The 20268-nt window shown below is 27.5% G+C and overlaps 1 protein-coding gene across 2 annotated transcripts in view; it reads right to left on the bottom strand.

Annotated features, from left to right (window-relative positions):
• Positions 1-275: 275 nt before the first annotated feature.
• LOC107438484 (RNA polymerase II-associated protein 1) overlaps positions 276-20268 on the bottom strand; it is a gene marked incomplete at its 5' end in the record, with an annotated part of 59029 nt that continues 39036 nt past the window's right edge. For both annotated transcript variants that reach the window (XM_043048882.2, XM_043048881.2), the window contains 11 exon segments: positions 276-456; positions 4368-4507; positions 5784-5868; positions 5950-6115; positions 6498-6627; positions 8493-8644; positions 11075-11197; positions 12580-12684; positions 16412-16533; positions 18372-18509; positions 19579-19774. In XM_043048882.2, coding sequence (XP_042904816.2) covers positions 322-456; positions 4368-4507; positions 5784-5868; positions 5950-6115; positions 6498-6627; positions 8493-8644; positions 11075-11197; positions 12580-12684; positions 16412-16533; positions 18372-18509; positions 19579-19774 — 1492 coding nt within the window.

Genomic DNA, 20268 nt, shown 5'->3' with positions numbered 1-20268 from the left:
GCCTGAATATTTTGATAAGTAGTTTAATTTTTAGTTTTAAAAAGCACAAATAGCATTAAAATAAATAAATGTAATAATATAAAAAATAGTAAAAAATATTTTATTTTTCAAAAAAATAATAAAAAATTTAATTCACAAAAATAAATATGCTAAAATTTTCCAAGCTTTTGTCCATTATTGGCCTCACAATTTAAAAATTTTAAAATATGGATATTCATTAAATTTTAGTTTCTTTTTTTAAAAAAAGTAAACAAAAATCATACATTTCCAGAAAATTAAAAAACAAACATATTTATTTACAAAAATACATTAATTACAGTTTTACAGTTTTATGGTTTGGCCGAGAATTTTATATAAATGCTGTGTTTCATTGTGTGTAAGTTCTTCTTTCAAACAAAAGCCAAATTCAGAAGTAATATCAACATCATGATACAACAATATATGACGTTTCACAATCTAAGGAAAAAATTAAAATGATATTACAACTCAGAACGATATTAGAAACTCAGAAACATCTTAAAATAAATAATTAAAATAAAACTTGTACATTTATTAGATATAATTCACAATGCATTTTAGCTCAGATACATAAAGCTTATTTATAAAATTTAATTCAGGTATCTTAAACTGAAGGGGAAAAAAATGTTTTAAGAAAAGGGAGTAGGAGGAAGGACTTTAAATTTAGGAAGAAAAAATTTAAAAATTTATAAACATGTTAAATATAATTTAGTTCAAATACATAAAAATAAAAAAAAGAAATTAATTTTAAATAAAACTAGGAGAGAAAAAAAGAAATTGCTTATTAGATAGTATTTAAATTGTTAAATTGCATTAGTTCAGCCACAAAAAATTTAAAAAACAAAAATACTACTAATATTTTAATTTCTGATATATATATATATATATATTGATTCCATTTGTAATCAAAACTTGAGCACAAAAGTTTTATATCTTAATTTATACATATGATGAGGTAAATGTTTATATGGCAAAAATTTGAAAAAGAATAAAAAATTATCTTATTTAAAATAAAATAACAATAAAAACTTTTGAATTTTTTCATACATCTATATTTTAACTAAATAAAGCATAATTTTTATATTTTAAAACTTTGATTCAAAAAAATTTATGCGTACAAAAATGTTAGGTTTAGCAACATCAAATAAATTATTGAAATTTAAAAAAATATATAATGTTAAACAAAAATATTTTTTGTCAAAATTAAGTAAATGGAGTAAGGCATTTTTCAGATAAGAAATAATTAGATTGTGTAATATTACATGCCTTCTCTTAAAAAAAATTAAGTCTTTTATGTGTTTTACTCATGTTCTTCATCTCAAACAATCTAAACTATATAATCTGTACAAGAAACCTAAACCTATTAATTTAGGGATTTGCGTTTTAAGTAAACAGCCTAGGGCTTGTGTTAAAAAAACGGTCTTTTTAATAATTTATTTATTTTAATGATTGCAGCATAAGTCAAAATACATCAATATAAGACATCAAAGATACATAGAATTGGTTTCTTGAACAAAATTATTTTCAAAGGGAATAAAAACTTGTGTCCCAAATAGGACTGGGCGATATAAGAAATTTTATATTGTGATGCATCGTTAGTTTTGCATCGCGATATAGCGATGTATCGCGATAGAGTATTTTTGAAATTCATTTACTTGCAAGGCGCAGAAAGTCGGATTTCTATCAAAACTTCATACTCAGATTGATTTAAATCAATTTATGAATTTGATGTATATGTTTTGCTTAAGAATAATATTAATGTTATATTTCCTAAAAATGATCGAAATAACGAAAGATTTCTTAGTTTAAAAATAAATAATAAAAAAATAAATAAAATTGAAATTTATCAATACATTTACCCAACAATATAGAAAGAGAATTTAAAAAATAAGTTCGTTAAAAATTATTTGTATGCTTAAAACAAAGTGCTAAATAAAATAAAAAAAAAAAAAACACTTTTAAAACAACACTATTTTTTATCATTATTATTTCACATAAATAATAAAGTTAAATTGAATAATTACCGAATTCTGAACGAAAAAACAAAGTAAGGTTTAATTTCTTAAAAATAAAAACAAAAGAATTATGATATTCGATAATATATTCAACTGACAATATTGAAAGAAAATTAAAAAACACGATTATACTCTTTAATAAAACGAAGTGCTAAATGATTTTAAAAAAAGAAGTCGCAATCGCAAACATTACTAATTTTTTTGAATAAACAAAGTTGATTGACTTATGTCCAAATCCAAAAGAGGAAAAATAAGTTTTGTTATAATTTTATTTATAAAAATGAAAACAACTAAAGATTTATAAATTTAAAATCAGTAATAAAAACCCATTAAATTATTATTTTATCCAAAAAGTTTTTAATAAATTAAAATAAAGTAAAAAATAGCCTAACAAATTTAATTACTTTTTAATTTAATTCTTTATGGGCACCTTAAATTAGATTTCCGTTTGTAATAAATTCAATAATGTAAAATAATACTTAAACATATAATATCAAAATTAATTTTCACATTTAAAAATAAAAAAGAAAGTTTTGTTTCAAAAAAAAAATTTACCTAATTAATTAAGAAACACTTCTTTATATATTCTTTTCAATAATAGATTACGTTCAGAACAAGGTAACGACGATCACAAAGTCAGTCCCACTGAAAATAATCTACAAGAAACGATATCAAGTCGCGACAAAGCAGAAGAAAAAAACTAAGAGGTGCGGAAACGAACATGCGAGATCACGATATATGTTCTCAAAACTGATTCTGATTCTACCGCTCATCAATCAAGGCCGTTTCAATATAACGATACGAACATCGTCTTCCCCAGCGCGAGTTGGCATCGGAACGTAAGAGATCCTTGCTTGTCTTGTATCGCTATATCGTATATTGTTCGTCTTCCTTACTCGACGGCTAATCAGATTTCTGATGCATCGCCTGGACGAAAGTCGCTGTATCGGCCTGTCGATACAGGCGTTAAATCGATATGTCGCGATATATCGATTTATAGCCCAGTCCTAGTCCCAACCAAACGAAAAGTAATACTGCCACTGATTTATCAGCAAGTGCTACTAAAAAATATTTCCAGAAAGAACGTAAGACCGTTTGTGGAAGCGAAACACACATACACACAGAGTTTATTCATATAGGTTTCACAGGGTGTCAAAGTTGATAGTATACTGATGTCAGAATAGTTATAGTCCTTAAATACTTAAAGGTTTTTATGAACAATCTTTATGAAAATAGTGCACATACATTATACTTAGTTTACAAAATTTTTCTTTAGAGCTTTTACAGCTGAACAATTCTCTTTCACTACCACAGGTGTTCACGCTATATATCACGACTGATTCTTTAAAAATAGATTGTGCTTGTTCTAGTGCTACTGGAATAATCTATAATTCAATGACTTGTGCAAAAAAGTCATTGAATATTCGGAAGAGCCGCCATCTCCCTTTCAGAAAATTGCAATCCTTAAAGGTTTTTGAAAAAAGAAGTTGGCTATGAAAGAATATATAATACTTTAACTTTATAAATTTTTTAAAAAATAATTAATTTTTTTTTCTTTTGATACTTTTTCTAAAAATACTTGCTCTTTTCCCCCAAAAAAGTAGCGAAATAATAAGTAAATGCACTAAATACTAGTACTAAAAGTAACAAAACTCAAGTAAAAATATTGCCATGTATGATAAAAAGAAATCATCAAATTATTAAACTGAAATAATCCCCAATGACCACTTTGTTTTATACCAATACAGACATCATCATAAAGAAATACATCAAGAAATTAATAATTACTCTTTCATGAAACAATGATGTGTTTCATGAAAGAGTAATTATTCTACAGTTAGGTAAATGTAGGGTAATTACATGCATATAAGTAAGATGTAAATTTTAAATAAGCTATTAATAAATAAATAATTCTGCAATAAAACAAAATTTAATGCCTGTTTTTTCTTTGTATATTCGTTCAATTTACTTAAACTGAAATACTGGAATGCAAAATGAACTAGATGAACTGGAATGCAAAATAAATGTTATTCAATTTAGTAGATTTATTATGCTAAATAAACATCTCAACAAGTTCAAAATTTAATTTTAATACAATATTAAATAATTAGTGGTTGTTCAGTATTAATTTTAAAATCAGCTATTTTACAGGGTGAATTACTCATAAAATGATAAAACTAGAGACCATTGTATTCAGGTTACATCATTTTAAACCTTGTATATAATGTTTCAGAACTAAAATCTTGACAAAAGAATATGAAATTTCAATAAAAGCAATATAAATAAAAAGAACAAAATATTATTAGTAAAAAGGACTACTGCTTAAAAACTTACTTCATTTCGTGTAAGAGCAATATTTTTAATAATTAGCTTTTGAGGTTTTTGAAATTTTTCATTTTCCATGAAAATAAAATTATGAATATGATGAATAGCCATTAAGTACAGTAGTGGACATCTTTGATGAGTAAGAGTTCCTGCATAAATTTTTTTAATAAACAATATTGCATTATAAATGTTGCACAAATTTATATATATATACAATGCACTAAAATACAAATGAGTAACCTTTAATTCATTGAACAGATTTCACGTATACAACATATATCTATATATATTTTTACCTGAATACAGAAACTTTCCATATTAAATTTCATAATGATTTATGTTACAGGTTATTTATGCTAAATGATCATTGCTAACTATTGATATGAGGTTCATTGTGATACTTACCTTAAAGAATTAAAGATTTGACTAAGATTTTTTGGTCTGATCTAGTAATAGGGATAGAGTGGTAAGGTTACCCCTTTAAACATATTAGAAACACAAAGTAATTGCACCTTAATAAAATTAACTTTGAATGTAAGATGAAATCTAGGGATCACATTTTCATTGCCTAAAAATTAAATATATAACTCAGGAATTCCAACTGCTCTACACACCGAGAAAAAAAAATATGAAGAGGTTGTAAAACTAAATCTTTCATAATTATGTTCAAATTTGCAAATACTTTAAGAGCTTCATCACGATGTAATTGAAACAAAGTAGCATTTTACACAAACATTTGAATTATTTATTAATCAAGGCAAGGTAATGTAAAATTACATTTATTAAATCTTTAATGATACATTGAAACATAAGTTTTGTAGTGATTAGAGATAATTTTACGTTAAAGAGGAGCAAGCTGGCATTTCTGAACTACCTAGGAAAATAAAGCTAATTACGGACATAAAGATAGAAAAAAAGCTGCATTTCTCAATAATTGATGACTTTCAAGTAGGTTTTAAACAGTATTTGTTAAATTCCTTAAAGATATGTTGATAGATTTCAATAAATATATTGTAAAGAGTTCATGAGAAAAATTAATTTTAAGTTATTTGAGTTCAATGTATTGTTAGAATAGAATTATAGAATTGTTAGAATAGAATATTTTTAGAATAGAAACACTATTAATCCTGTTAGTTAGCACTGTGTAATAACTCTTACCTTTTTAAATTATTGTACGATAAACTATACCAATGATTTAGAAATTTGAACAATTTATTATTGAACGTCAACTTTCATTCGAAGATTATAGCAAAATAATGTTTGAAAAAAAGTTAAAAAAACTTATTAAAAAGTTGGATATTATTTAATGAAGTCTTTAGCATATACACATTATTTTAGTTGGGTAGACATGATTTTTATGAATAACTTGTGAAACTAAGAACATTTCTACTGAATGCAAAATAAATAAAAACAAGGAAAATTTACCATTTAATATGAGTTTCAAATATTCTCTTAAAATTTCTGCATTCAATTCACAGGGTTCCAAATAGCTTTTTACTGGTACTAAAAGCTGGAAAAATGAAGAAAATTATTGTAAGTTAAAATGAATGATAATATTATCAGATCTTTCAAGAAAGATAAAAAATTTTACTTTTGAAAGAGGTACTCGGAGAAAAGGTATAGCATGGGAATGATCAGTCAAAAGTATTTTTCGCCACTTATTAGGATAACATTGTTGTATTGGAAACAGAATACAGTTTCCAAAAAGATGATCCCCATATGATACTGCTTCAAACTGATTTAATAAATCCAGATAACTAAAAGAAAGAAAAAAAAGAAACATATTAATCAATTTTAATAAGATCAAAGTTGAGTCAATTGCAAGCATATAACTTTAAAATGTGAAAGAATAATTTACACAAATAAATTAAATATTTTCTACAAGTTACAAGTTATGCTTCATTACACACCAAAAAGTTTAAAACTTCATATAGATCAAAGTTTCTTGTCCAACTTATCAGTTTAAAGTTTTCACAAATTGACATTACATTAAACAACTTTTTTAATTCAATCTAAAATTATTTTACAAAAATTCTGATTTAAAAATTAGAAATAAATTAAAAAAGACGAGCAAACAAATGGTTTTATTAGTAATCTCTTCATACAGAATACAATTAAAAAAATAGTACTTTTACTCACAAGTCATCAAAGCTGCTGATATTACTGCAATTTAATTGTGACAATTCAATGATGCCTCTATCCTTTAATAATTCAATGAAATTTGCCTCATGGAGGGGCTTTATTTTTGGATTTTGAAAATAATCTTCATCTAAAAGAGAGATGAAAATTATGGGATAAAAAGGAATTTTCAAAATTGAACATAAAATTTTAATTATTTAAATAAAAAGCAGGTTATTTTTGAAAAAAGGAGAAATTAAGTTAATAACAATAATTAGTACCACATAACAGAAACAGGCAAAAGTCAAGAAAAATGGATAAAATATAATATTAAAAAAATGCACAATAGATAAATATAACAGTTTTAGGAAGTGGTACTTAACTTAGCAAAAACATAAGTATCAAAAAGAATATCCCTGCTCTCAAGTATAAGAGAAAAATATTATAATAGAGTTTGCATTCAATCCACAGAATGTTTGATAGCAAATAGTATTTGATATAGTGCCTCCACCAAAGCATTCAAAAATAGTTGCTTCAGTATGTAAAGCTCAAAAATAGAAGTCTAAATTTTATCCTTAGAATTAATAAAAAAATATAATTGACTAAATTGATTTTATTGCAAAAAAAAACCCTTAAGAAGGTAAAGATAATACATAATAGGGTTTATTTCAAGCGGATTTTGATGGTGTATCCCTCTGTTTGACCTCTGAATAGAAATTTCTGATATACACACTCTTTAATAATGATGCACGATACATATTAAAAATGAAAGTATTATGTTAGTATGAAATATAATTTTGAATTCTAGAAATCGAAGGAAGTTGCTTTGAAGGGTCGTGATTGATAATTTAATTTAATGTGATTCACTAATTTGGCAATAATAAATTTTTATAATAGTTGCCTTTTCATAAAATTCACCAGTTTCCTGAAGAAAGTCCTTTTTTAGCTGTTTTTTTTTCTTGTAATAATAGTAGCCAGAATTGTCAGCTTCGATTTTAGTATCAAAGAGGCAAAGAGTCTCCTTTTAATCGCAATAGAGGCCCTGTCTGCAGATAACATAATGAAATTCATTTGAAAAAAATGCAGAAATAATACTAATAATGATTTGAGTTATTGAGGCAGTTTTTACAGTTAAAATGCAATAGTTTAGCAAACAATTGGATGGCATACTATTATTTACAATGCATCAAGAAAATGTAAAATACTTAAAAAAATACACCAAATCTATATTTTAAATCTAGCGATTAGATTTTTACATACTATTTATGCAAATTACATAATTTTGACACATTTTGTCTGTACAGATGTCTATGTAAATATTATGTACCTATTCCATGGAAAAATATTATTGACTTTTTTATACAGATTTTAATTACCATGATTCAGAAAAAAAATCACAAAGTCTGTAAAATTTAAAAATAAATAAAAAAAGGGTTAAAACTGTTTCTTAATTTTTCAAATAATCACAATATCAGCCATAGTGAACCCTCCTCTTTAAAATAATTATTTAATTTGACACATTTAATGAACTATATTTTTGTATTAATATCATGCAAATCATTTAAGAGCATAATTACTATACATTTAGACCATATAAATAAAATTATTAATTTAAATATGAAAGTTTTTGTATCAAAACTGGCCAGACAAACTTCAGGTTTAACTTACAAAACTTTTTTCAAAATGAAGTAGTGTATTATTTCCTAATAAGCTACATTAAAAAATCTAAATACTTACCACCTGGTCTCAATCTTTATTAATTGATGGATTTTAAAATTTTATTTTTATATACCTAATACATAAGATTTTATGTACTTGAAAAGGTGCACAACATAAACTTTTGGACAGTAAGGTTATTTTTTAACATATTTTTTTAAAAAAATAACAACAAATTGGATTACAGCAATAAAAAAAATCGAAAAAAATTAAAATTGAAGAGAAATTGTAGATCCTATAAAAAAATGGAGATTTATTTAAGAATTTCATATTTGATCAGGTGGTAAAATTAATTAATACCTAAAAGAAAAACCATGGAAAAATAGCAAAATTCTTCTGATGCAGGGATGGATTTCAAGAAGCTTAATGACATTTTACGACTAAGTAAAATCCATTGCAGACAACCAGTAATTAGCAAAACATCTTCAGGAGCTAAAGATTCATTAGATTTTCTGAAATTAAAAAAATTTATTATTTTTCAAATTATTTTAAAAGGAAGAATAATATGAGAATTAAATATCATTGAATAAATAATGTAACAGCATTATATCATAGTTAATTGTTCATAGATAATATGCAGTTCCATATAACTTCAGAATTAAAGTATTCAGCAAAGTAAAGAGAATAATAGAAGTTTAAGCCGCAATAGCGCACTGGTTAAGGGACTGAGCTGTCATTTGAGAGGACTAATAATCAATATCTGTGGTTTCTTAAAGTCTGCCCAATTTCATATTGCTGGATACCAGCTTGTCTGTGAAACAAAGCCTGGTGGTATATAATGCTGACCACACTGCCACTATCAAGCTCTAAATCTCGAAATTGTAGAGCCTTATTGGCCAACAAAGAGATATTGCAACAGTGAATTACTTTCCTTTCCTAACCGGCTTGTATGGAGGTCAGGAAGCTGACCTTATGTCAAAAAGGTCCCAGGCTTGAATCCCAGACAAGGCATGGATGTTCTTGGTGCAACCGAAAGAGTGGTCAATAAATCTGTCTTTCTTATACTCGAATGACGGATGTCAATATCCGGGTGGGCATTGAAAGAATATCTTTTTTATAGAAGTTACATTTAATTGTTCCAAAATAGCAACAAAAAAATCCCTTCTATTAGATAGGTTATGTACATTAAAATAATGAGACCATCAGTCTCAAACCGCCATCCCACGTCTCCGCTGTGGACACCTGAAATCACTGAGGTACTCTGGAGAAGAAAAGTGTTTTGCCCTCTGTACCAAGTGCTTTTCGGCCCAGGCATCCCCTGAACATCTACTGGAATGCCTCGGTCTTTTAAAACAAGACCTTATAGAAAGATCCTTACTTGTTTTAGACTTTTTGAAGGTGAACAAACTCATGAACCTTGTCTAGCTAGGCTAGATATGGGACTTTGAAATAAGAAGAAGAAGAGAATAATGATAGACTTAGAGGTTGGGCAGCTCTAAGTCTAAGTCTATCATTATTCTCTTCTTCTTCTTCTTTCAAATTCCTGTTTCTAGCCTAGCAAGACAAGGTCAATGAGTTAGGCAAGAAATAATGATACATATCCAATGAAATAATGATACATATCCAACTAAAAAGTTAACTTCTTCAAGAATAGAGAGAAAACAGCAAGGAGAATTGACACCTACTAGAGTGCTGCATATTGTTATAAAATATCTGCAACAGATATGAGTGAACCAATAGAGAACCATCATGCCAAATAAGGGTAGGTAGTAAAAAATTTGAAGAGACAGCCTTGTCTTGTCATAGATTGTAGTGTTCAAGGGGAAGTTTTTTTTTCAAAATTATTATTGAAGAGAATATACTTTGAGAACTAACTAGCATTGTAACGTAACTAATAGACAAAAATTAGGTAATTTTCAACACATGTTAATTAGATGGTATCATTAAATAAATTACTAAAGGTTCAAACGATATATTATTAAGTCTTTAAAAACATCAAACATAAATTCTTATAAAGTGTTAACAGAAAAATTAAAACAAATTATTGGATATAGAAGGTGATTTCTACAACAGAAAGTGTTGTTATATTTTCTTTATTAATTCTTTTAGATTATTGTATCCGATCTACTGTCTCATCATTTGGCTAGAGTGTTCACTTGTTGACTGTTGGTGATATGTTATTCATTATCAGAGAAATTTTTATTTGATTCAACTGGTGATTGTTCTATTTTACTATATATAAATTTTGCAGTATATCAAGGTTTATGTATCATAATATTAAGAACATTAAACCTTAATTCAATTTAAAAAATTAAATATTAAGTTGAATATAAAAGAACATGGGATATGAGACAAATATTACCTATCAATAAATAAGCTTTTTTCCAATTTTGGCAACACACACAAAATTATCACTTAAAAAACTTTGGTAAGACTAAATAACATTTGCTAGATCAGCATTACCAGTTAGTTACGCTATGTAAACAATTACAAAATAATTCAAAAATAAAAATATATCTAAATCAAGCCAACCTAGTCAGAAATTTCTTTGAAAGTTATGCATCCATGTCTCTTCTATTAAAAACCAAAATCGAATTTATTCTAAAAGATATTGCCTTACTACGCACAAGGAATAATGATAAGATCTTATGAATTGAAGAAAAAAATTGCGTTCATACTCCAATTTACATTTATGTTCTGACGAAGAACCTGAAATTTTTATAACAGATTTCTGCATGATTGTTTTAGCTTTCTTCTTTATTGAAATCATCATCCATATTGCATGCATAGAAATAAACCACCTTTAAATGTCTAATTATGTTAGCATGTAGCCTAGTACTTGTGACAGATGGGATATCAACCAGACTCATTAATATTGTACAAAATAATCATAGAAAGTTGACAATCATAAAAGTGAATAATAAATAATAACTTATCTTAACCTTTTTGAGGTATCATGGTATAAATCAAAAATAGGAGCATAAAACCAATCATGTGGTAAAATGCACTTAGGATTACTTATGCAAGATAATGTGTCCAGTTCTATGCTCCCAAAGTAGAGATTTCTGAAATGAAAGTAAGGAAACCATCACTACATTTTATGGATAAGCAAAGAAAATTACAAAACAATATAACGAGGATTTTTTTGAGTCCAGAAAAAATATATTAATTGTTTGAGACTTTTTCTGCTACACGTTTATGTTCCTCAAAAAGTTAAAATATATAACAAGCTAACTCAATGGGAATAGAATATTTCATTTGTGAATAAACATTAGAAAAAATTCATTTATTAAAATGATACAAATATTTTGAAAGGAAGAAATAGTACAACAATTTATATCTTTGCTAAATTTTAGATAAGCAGAAAAGTTTAAAAACCTAATTTTTTAATTTTGAATAACAATATTATAGTTAAAGGGTTATGATTAGAAAAAAATACAGCATAAGAAATAAATACTTTATGTTATGCAAAGATATGATGGGGAAAAAAACATTTGATGATAACATTATTAAAATATCTCCCAAATTCCACACAAGATTTGTGTTTTGCAGTATTTGAGTAATAAAAGTTTGCCAACCAAAAGACTAAAGACAGAAGAATGGCTGTCATTTAAGGGTCTTTATAAATGGAACACTACACAAAAAGTATTAAATTTTCATAGTTGAGCAATAAAAGCATTTTGGTAATGTGAATTCCCATTTTGGTGATCAGAATTGGTGGCCAGATCTCTTTTATGTCTATTGTTAAACAATAAACCTCTCATGCCTTACAGGAGGAAATTGAGAACTGTACTAACAAAATTCAGCCACATTTAAGAAAAATGGTCACTTAATATTTCATTACATTGAATATATAAAAAATGAGAATTAATAACTATGAGTTACCTTAATGTCACTTATATAAGATAACTGTTAAGGTATATGACTGAAAAATTGAACATTATAAATCCTATTTTATTAAAACCAGCAGTAAGTTTTAGAATATGCTTCTAGCAACATGAAGCAAACATGAAGAAAGCTAAACAAAAAATAGCACAAATATCAGACATATTCCACTTCTGAAACTTCCTTCAATATTAAAACACAGAGTCAAAGAAGGAAACACAAAGACTGAGAAGAAAATTGTAAACATGTTACATTACATTATTAATTTGATAAATTGCTTATAACTTTCTTTTTGCAGATCAGTATTTCCTCATTTTATTCTGTGTTCGGACACAGACGCAGGTTCTCCATTATAGAATCAATATGATAAGTCAGTTTAAGTGGTACGATCAGGACATTTTTTTCGTAATTTAGCTTTATTGATAGAAAGCACAAATTTAGCCCTTTCTTTATTTGAATAGTTCCAATTAAAAAATATGCTAATGATTTAAATATTTAAAAAAAAATTTTAACAGTAAACATTTCAAAAATGCTTGAATAAAAATAATGAAATATTTATTACCTAGAATGAACAACACATTTTTCATCTAAAAAGTATGATATATAACACCTAGCAATCACTGGAAGAATGGAGACTATATTTTGAACACCAGCAACATTCGAAGATCTGAATGAAAAATATTAAAAATCAATTTTTTGTTTTTAAATAATTGGTAGTAAAATAATATAGTTTGTTTTTGAAGTGATAATTAATTCTCTTTAAAACATTGTATCTGTGGATATTTAGTGATCCAGTTGAAATTTGTGAAAAGCGTTTTTGTGATAATATTTAACATAAAAAAGAATTAAATGATTAGATGTAACAATAATTCAAGCATGACTACTTGTCCAACACTCATGCCATCTACAATAATTCTAAAATGGATAATTAACAACTTTAAGAATTTTGCATCCAAAAAAAAATTTGATGTTTCTGACGCCACAAAACTTTATTTGCAAATGGTAAAAGAAGAAAAATTTATTTTATAATTGCTCATTTAAAAGGACTTATCTTTTTTTTCATAATATGTGTTCTTTAAACAATATTTTTAAACAATAATGCCCAAAACTTTTCAGATAAATGGGTTTCAAATACAGGGTGTGCCAAAAAACCAGGAGTAAGTTATTAGAAGTTGATTAATTTCTTTTTAACAAGTGTGTTAATTTCGTTTTGTCTACCATTTTAATTATAAAATATATAATATTATATGCCTCTAAGATAATGTATAGTTTTTTAGATTTCTACTATCTACTCTTTTAGAGTTGTATAAGGTGGGAAAATGAGAGAGTGAATTCCTCTGTACAGAAAAGCTTGTACTCTCTTAAGTAATCGCTTTGGCTGGAAAAGGGTAGATTCAAAGTGAAAGACTCGAGGCCCATTGTTGAAAATATCAAAAAGCATTTAAGTCTCTGCATCGCTGCAAAAGGAGGCCACTTTGAAACAGCTACCGTAAAATAGGGATAAAACGCCCCCAACTCCAGAAAGCGACCCCTTTGTAGTTTTTCACGAATACTGATTGCCAATCAGTACCAAAAAGCGTCCCCTTCCTTACAACACAATTCAAAAGTTCTTATTTTAAAAATTTCTTTCTAAAAAATAGTTATCTTGATGTTTAGCATGTTTAGCATAGAGGATTAATGTATTAATGTTATACCCTAAATGAGCAAGTGCAGGTGTTTGTAAAGTACAGAGGGAAGAGAAGGGGAGAAGCAATCCTCCACACAAGTGGTCAACATTTCCTCCCTGCTGCATGTAGGTCAAGGACGCTTTGAATGGTGCATATGCTGCCTTCAAGAAAGAAGGAAATATTAAGGTGGGGTGGGAGATGAAAGAATTGAATGTAAAAGATTTAGTGAAAGGGAGAGGGCATTACTCTTAGAAGTGTCCAAAGGGGGGGAGAATATGAATAGAAAGGGGTGGAGATGAATGGAAGAAATATGGAGTAAAAGGGAGTGATTCTTTCTTCGAATTTTTCTTAAGGGGAAAGGAAAATTCAAACACTTAAGGAGAGGAAACTAAACACTTTATGTGTTCACGTAGATAAGAATCAGTCATTGAGATTTGCAACAAGCATGATGCCTAAAATAAGTTCTTACACTGTATCTAAAAAATTGAAAGTCATCTGATGGCATAAGGAAAATGGTTCCGTAATACACCAGACTTCATAGCATTTCAGCATTGACAGAAAAAGAATTCGAGAATGGATTACCAAAGCTAACAATCTATTGGTTAACAATCATGGAGAACAAAAAAAAGGGGTAAATTGATCAGTGGCAGAAAAACTTTACTTTAGGAGTCAGATAATACCCTCTTCGAATTTTTAAGAAAATAAAGGGAAAATGACTTTCCATATCTAACAGGATGCTGAAAGAAGAAACTTTAAATTAGCAGCAACTCTTGTGCTTTCAGATTTTAGAGTATTGTGGATGTACATAAAACAATGGGAAAAAAAGGTAAGGAATTTCAATGCAATGAGGAACTAATGAAAGCCAGAAGTTGCAAGCTGATCACGTTGAAGCAGCAGATAGCTTTATTCAAGCTATCTGCTTCTTGAGGATGAAAAATGATTACACGCCATACAATATAAGAAATATGGATCAAACTATGGTGAAGTTTGATGAACCATATGCTGGAACAAATGACATGGTTGAAAAAAGCACCATAACACTATAGCACTAACACCAGGTGCAAAAAGAGAGGATTTATGGTTGCACTAAGCGCAGCTGAATCTGGATAAAAACTCCCCACATTTCTGATTTAAAAAGAACCGACTGAACACATCTCCCCTTTGTGTGCTGAAGACCTAAAACTACAACACATTGCTAAGGTTCCCTACTCTGTCAATGGATGGATGATGGCTAACCTTATGGAAAGCTGGCTAACTAGGATTTGGGGTCCAAATGAGGATGATGTTCAGAGGTTAATTATCTTGGATCGAGGCTCTATCCATAGAACCTCAAGTCTCTCTGAAAAATTAATAAGCCTGGATACAGATTTAGTTTTTAATCCGGCAGGGTGCACAAGCCATCCGTAGCCAGCAGATGTTTTGTGGATAGCTCCCTTTAAAAGTACATTAACAAAAGAATGAGCGCTCTTCATTAGGAATAAACAAAAGATCCTTGCCGGGAATTTAAAAAGGCTGATTCGGCAAGATGTGATTGCTTTTGTGTCGGTGGCTTGGGGGGCCATCTCCGAAGAGAAGATCTGTAAGTCATTTAAAAGATATGGTATTTCCAAAGCATTAGATGAAAGTGAAGATGGTTTTTTTTATTCCCGATTAGCCGAGGTTAATGTCGGATCTATAGACAATATTACTCATTAACTGAATGAAGAATACGCTGAACTTATTTAGGACGATGACTCTGATGTTTTTTGATGGATTTTCGGATTCTGTTTAATGTAAATAAATAAATTATCATTCATTTTATGAAATATTTTGCCATCTAAATTTTTTTTAATTATTTGCATGTGCCGCAATCGTACTGAAATTTAAAAATAAAGGATTGCTGTAGAAGGTAAGTTGGATTTATCAATTAAAATTTATATTTACTTTCTTTTACTATAATTATTACAACTTCATTTTGTTTATTTCTTTGTGACAAAGATTTAATTATGCCCAATGAATTTTGTTGAACTTTTTAAAATGACGCACTGCATTTTCTTCAATACCATTGATTTGTTTCCCTTGACTTCACAGAGATTTTCTTCAAAATTAGGGTGACGCTTTATCGGCATTTCATGCTTCAGTTATTCATTAGTAAAAGTCTGCTATTATTCTTATTTGATATATTTAATTATTTTTTTTAATAAAGTTTGAATTAAAAATTGCTTCTCCAGGTTTTTTTGCCCCACCCCGTAGATTCCATGTATTTTGCAAAAAGTGAAAAGGCGTAAATCTAAAAAATAAAACAAAACTCGTCCAAAAGCTTTAAGGAATTTAAAAGTTTATATGGTTCAAAATTTTAACAATGTTTTACAACTTGATAACAAAATATACAACTCTGAAAAATTTTGAAAATAGTCTGTGAAAAAAATAAATGGTAGGAAAGCCTTGGTCTAAGTGATAAAACAAATTAAATCCTCTTTTCATCATTACTTAATTTTTTTACTTAATGACTAAGCAAATCATCCACTCCGTCTCTAATAACATGTATATTTCGAGTTTCTGATAGCAATTTAAACGTAACTTTAAAAATAATAATTTGAAAAAGCAATATTAAGAAATTATAAAAATACTTAGATTTCTATAACAACCATTTTCACTTAAGAAATCGGTTTGATTATTAATATTTAAAATGAAAACTTAACTAATAAAATTTTTTAAATTACTTAAAAGTAATTAAGAAATACATACGGTAAGAACTTTTCATTAAAAATGATGTTTTCAAACAAGTCTTCAATTAAGCATTCATCTGAAATTCTTAAAGTAGGCAAAAGAGAAATCGCTGTTTTATGTAACTCCAAACATTTATGGGGCTGAAAATTTGGAGGTAAAATATCAATTAAATGTTACAAAGAAAATGAAAACAATCTTAAAATTATTATAAACATCGAATTGTGAATAATACTACTATACATTTTGAAATTTTAATTAAAGTAAAAAACTTCTTAAAGAAAATAATTTTAATGTAGTTTTGCTTCATTAATTTCATGAACTACAATCTGTTTGAAAGTTTTAAGAAAAGTTATTTCAGTTTACTACTTAAAAGACAGAAATAAAATTACATGAGATTGCAGTATTCATATAATCAATTTCATAAACTTGTTCAACTTTCTATTTTTTCTTTTTAATATTTAAAGTTAATTCTAAAAATAATATCAAAAGATAATTCATTAAATTTATTTTCAATGTGGGCATTCAATACTATTTTTAATACTAATACTGTTTTTTGAATTCTAAAGTAGATCAAAAGTTCATTTTATTACCATCGTTGAACAGTCAACCCAATTTTCAGGATTACGACTACTAATGTTCAACACTGTAGCCAGTCCAGAAGACAAGGGAACTCCTGAATCAAGTATTGGGAGAACTTTGCCTTCGTGGAGGACTTTTTGATGGAACTAACCCGCATTTGCTTTACATGGCAAACCTCCCACGGTTAGCCAGGCAGCAAAAGGACTCTAACCAATCATCCATCTACCTCTGAAGATATTTTACGTTAGCACTGTGGTCGGTGCAAGCCGGGTGCGGATTCATATCGATCAGCCATTGCTGGGATTCGAACACGGTTAAACTCATTGAAAGGAGAACATTCTATATCCTGAACCATCGCGGCTCAGACCAGAAGTTTTGAATACATTTCGTTAAAAATTTCATTATTAATAAGTCAGTAAAACTAGAGTTTTGCATTTTCGAAGGTTATGCATCATTGTAACAGCCACCTGATTCTCAAGGCACTTAACTGATTGGTAAATAGAGGTTTATTTACCAAATATCACACTAGTAGTAGCATCACACATACTTATGTAAAGAATTATTTTCTTCAAATAGAAGAACATATATTAGTTTCATTTAAAACATTTCTTTTTTAAAAATGACATAATAACTTGCTTTCAAAGAAATTTGTTGAAAAATAGTTTATACAACAAATTGTACTTTTTTGTCAAATTAGATAAATTAATAAGAAAATATCTTATAAATAATTTTCTTTAGTTGATATATTTTCCAAAACAGATGTTTTTAAATTACTAAAAGTATTGATCAAAACCATATTTCAATTAGATCTTTAAATTCATTAGATTAGATTTGTAAAAAGCAGGTAAGTAAACTTTTACAAATTGTATGGTGGTTTACAAATTCAACTCCTTTTTTGAAACGTCATGTATTAACATACCGACTCCAACTTCTTTTTCAGATTCTTCTGAACCATTATAAAATTTTACANATATATATATATAAACTATTAGCGTCAAAAACGCAGAATCCAAAAAGAATGCATTTTTCGTATTCTGTGTTATTTTTGATGAAGATTCTAATTTGTTCTGAAGGATCAAAATTATAGTTTGCCTGTTTTAGTGTCATTATTTGAGCTTCATTCATGCCTGTTTAGTTTATAAATCAAAAAAGATGTTTGAAAGAATGGAAAGATAATAAAAACATAAATAATAGCCCATTATTTAAAACTTAAGAAAATTTGGTATATATCTATCCATTGCAGAGGCTGTGAAAAAATGCCAAACTATTATTGATGCCAGTGGTGCTTTATTTATTAATTGTAATAAAATGTATTTGTGTTAAGTATACAAGATACTAATTAAGGTTCGAGATCTCTAAGGGCTTCGCAAAATGAATAAATGCTTAATTTACTACTTACTACAGAGGTGATTAGCTGGAGAAGCAAGGTAATAAGATGTGACTCATGTCTTACAAACCAGGTACATATGTTCAATTTTGACAGGTTAAGCTTTTGAAGGTATTCCATTAATATGGTGTTATATACCTCTTCATATAGCTAGAAAAGCCACGAATAAATCAATATTAGGTTAAGGGCAATAAAAACTAATAAATTGAAAATTAGGAACATTGAAACTAGAGCAGCCATGAAATAATCAATATTATGTTAAGAGGAATATAAAAATTCAATAAATTGAAAATTAGCAACAATGACTTAAAATGAATTAAAAAAAAGTGTTTCTAGGAAGTGTTTCTATTCAATTTGACATCAGCAGAATGGTATGGTCAGCTTTTTACTACTTCAACAATTTTAATTCTTATTATTTCTAATATAGTGATACAGCCTTGCAGTGGACTTAGGCTTACATAAAGACTTAGACCAATATATAAGACCTAAATTGATATTACTATTATTTTTCATGGGAAAGAATGGTTATACATAGTTTTTTTTTTAAAAAAAAGCAATAAAAATCGAACTTATCCTATCATTTTTTTTTTGCATCAAACTTTCTTCCAGTATTTTTCATAATTCAACACATCATTTAATAATTTCAAAAGATAAAAGTTCATTTAAAAATTTTAACGAAAAATAAACAACTATACTTAGCAATATATATAAATGTTAATTGAAAAAAATAACCTTAACCTTTAACCTTTAACTTATAACCTTTGTAACAACCAAACAAAATCATTTGTACTTGTTGTTGTATTTGTACTAAAATTCAGTTGGTTGTTGCAGTTGGATTGTATAAATATATTTACACAAAGAAGACAAACATATATCAATTAAACATGAGTTTTACTACAAATAAATCATTTAGAATGTGGATTTGATAAGCTTAAAATATTCATCATAAATAATTACAGACAAGAAAATCACAAATTGCAATATACTTAAAGAAAATTTAAATTTAAACTTCTTTTAATTGTTATCTAGAATAATCTGAAAAATACAACTGTTATTTTTAAGAAACATCCTTTTCACTGAACAAAACTTTGCTATTGTACAAGTAAAATTCATTTTTGAAACATCATATTTCAATCGAGGGAGTATTTTAAATATAAACAATGCTTTCATTACAATAAAAGCTTTTAGAGAAAATTTACAAATTTTTTAAATTACTTACACGATTGTCATTATCATCAGACAGATTTCTGTGAATAAGTATGAAATTAAAAATGGACAGTAATAAAGGAATAGGCGAGCCTTCCTTCAAAAGTGGAACAACATCTCCTTCCCATAAAACACTTCCTAAAGACACAAGAGTCTTACCATCACGTTTGTTACCACTTTCATAAGTGCTCAACAGAAGAGAACACGATCTAGGGGAAAAAATTATCTTAAAATACTTAATAATAAGACAATTAAATAATTTTTATTATTAAGAATGGAAAAAACAGCAAAAAACAACTATGCAATTAAATTATAATAATTCAAATCACATTTATGCAATTACTTGCAACCGTTTCTAAGGTTCCATGTTAAGCATTTGCCATCTCACCAAATGTGATAAAATCATAAATTCTGAGGAAAAAAAATGTGTTTTTGTGAATTGAAAAATGATTTTATCTATCGAAAAGAAATATACATATTCCCATCAACCCTAAAAAAAATCAAAGGAATTTTTCTGAAACAATCCAGTATTTTTTATTCGATTTGAGTAATTTTTGTTAGATATGTCACATAACTAATTAGAATTATATTAAGTCCAGCTAATGTAAGCTACAAGCAAGATTATGTAAGCATGAAACAAACAACCGTAAAATAGAGATTACTACGTTCACTGTTGGATCAGTCGATATCCCAAGATGAAAAC

This window comes from Parasteatoda tepidariorum, chromosome 7 (genome assembly GCF_043381705.1).
Source record: "Parasteatoda tepidariorum isolate YZ-2023 chromosome 7, CAS_Ptep_4.0, whole genome shotgun sequence".
Classification (NCBI taxonomy): domain Eukaryota; kingdom Metazoa; phylum Arthropoda; class Arachnida; order Araneae; family Theridiidae; genus Parasteatoda; species Parasteatoda tepidariorum.
This window is presented reverse-complemented; position numbering and strand designations above follow the sequence as displayed.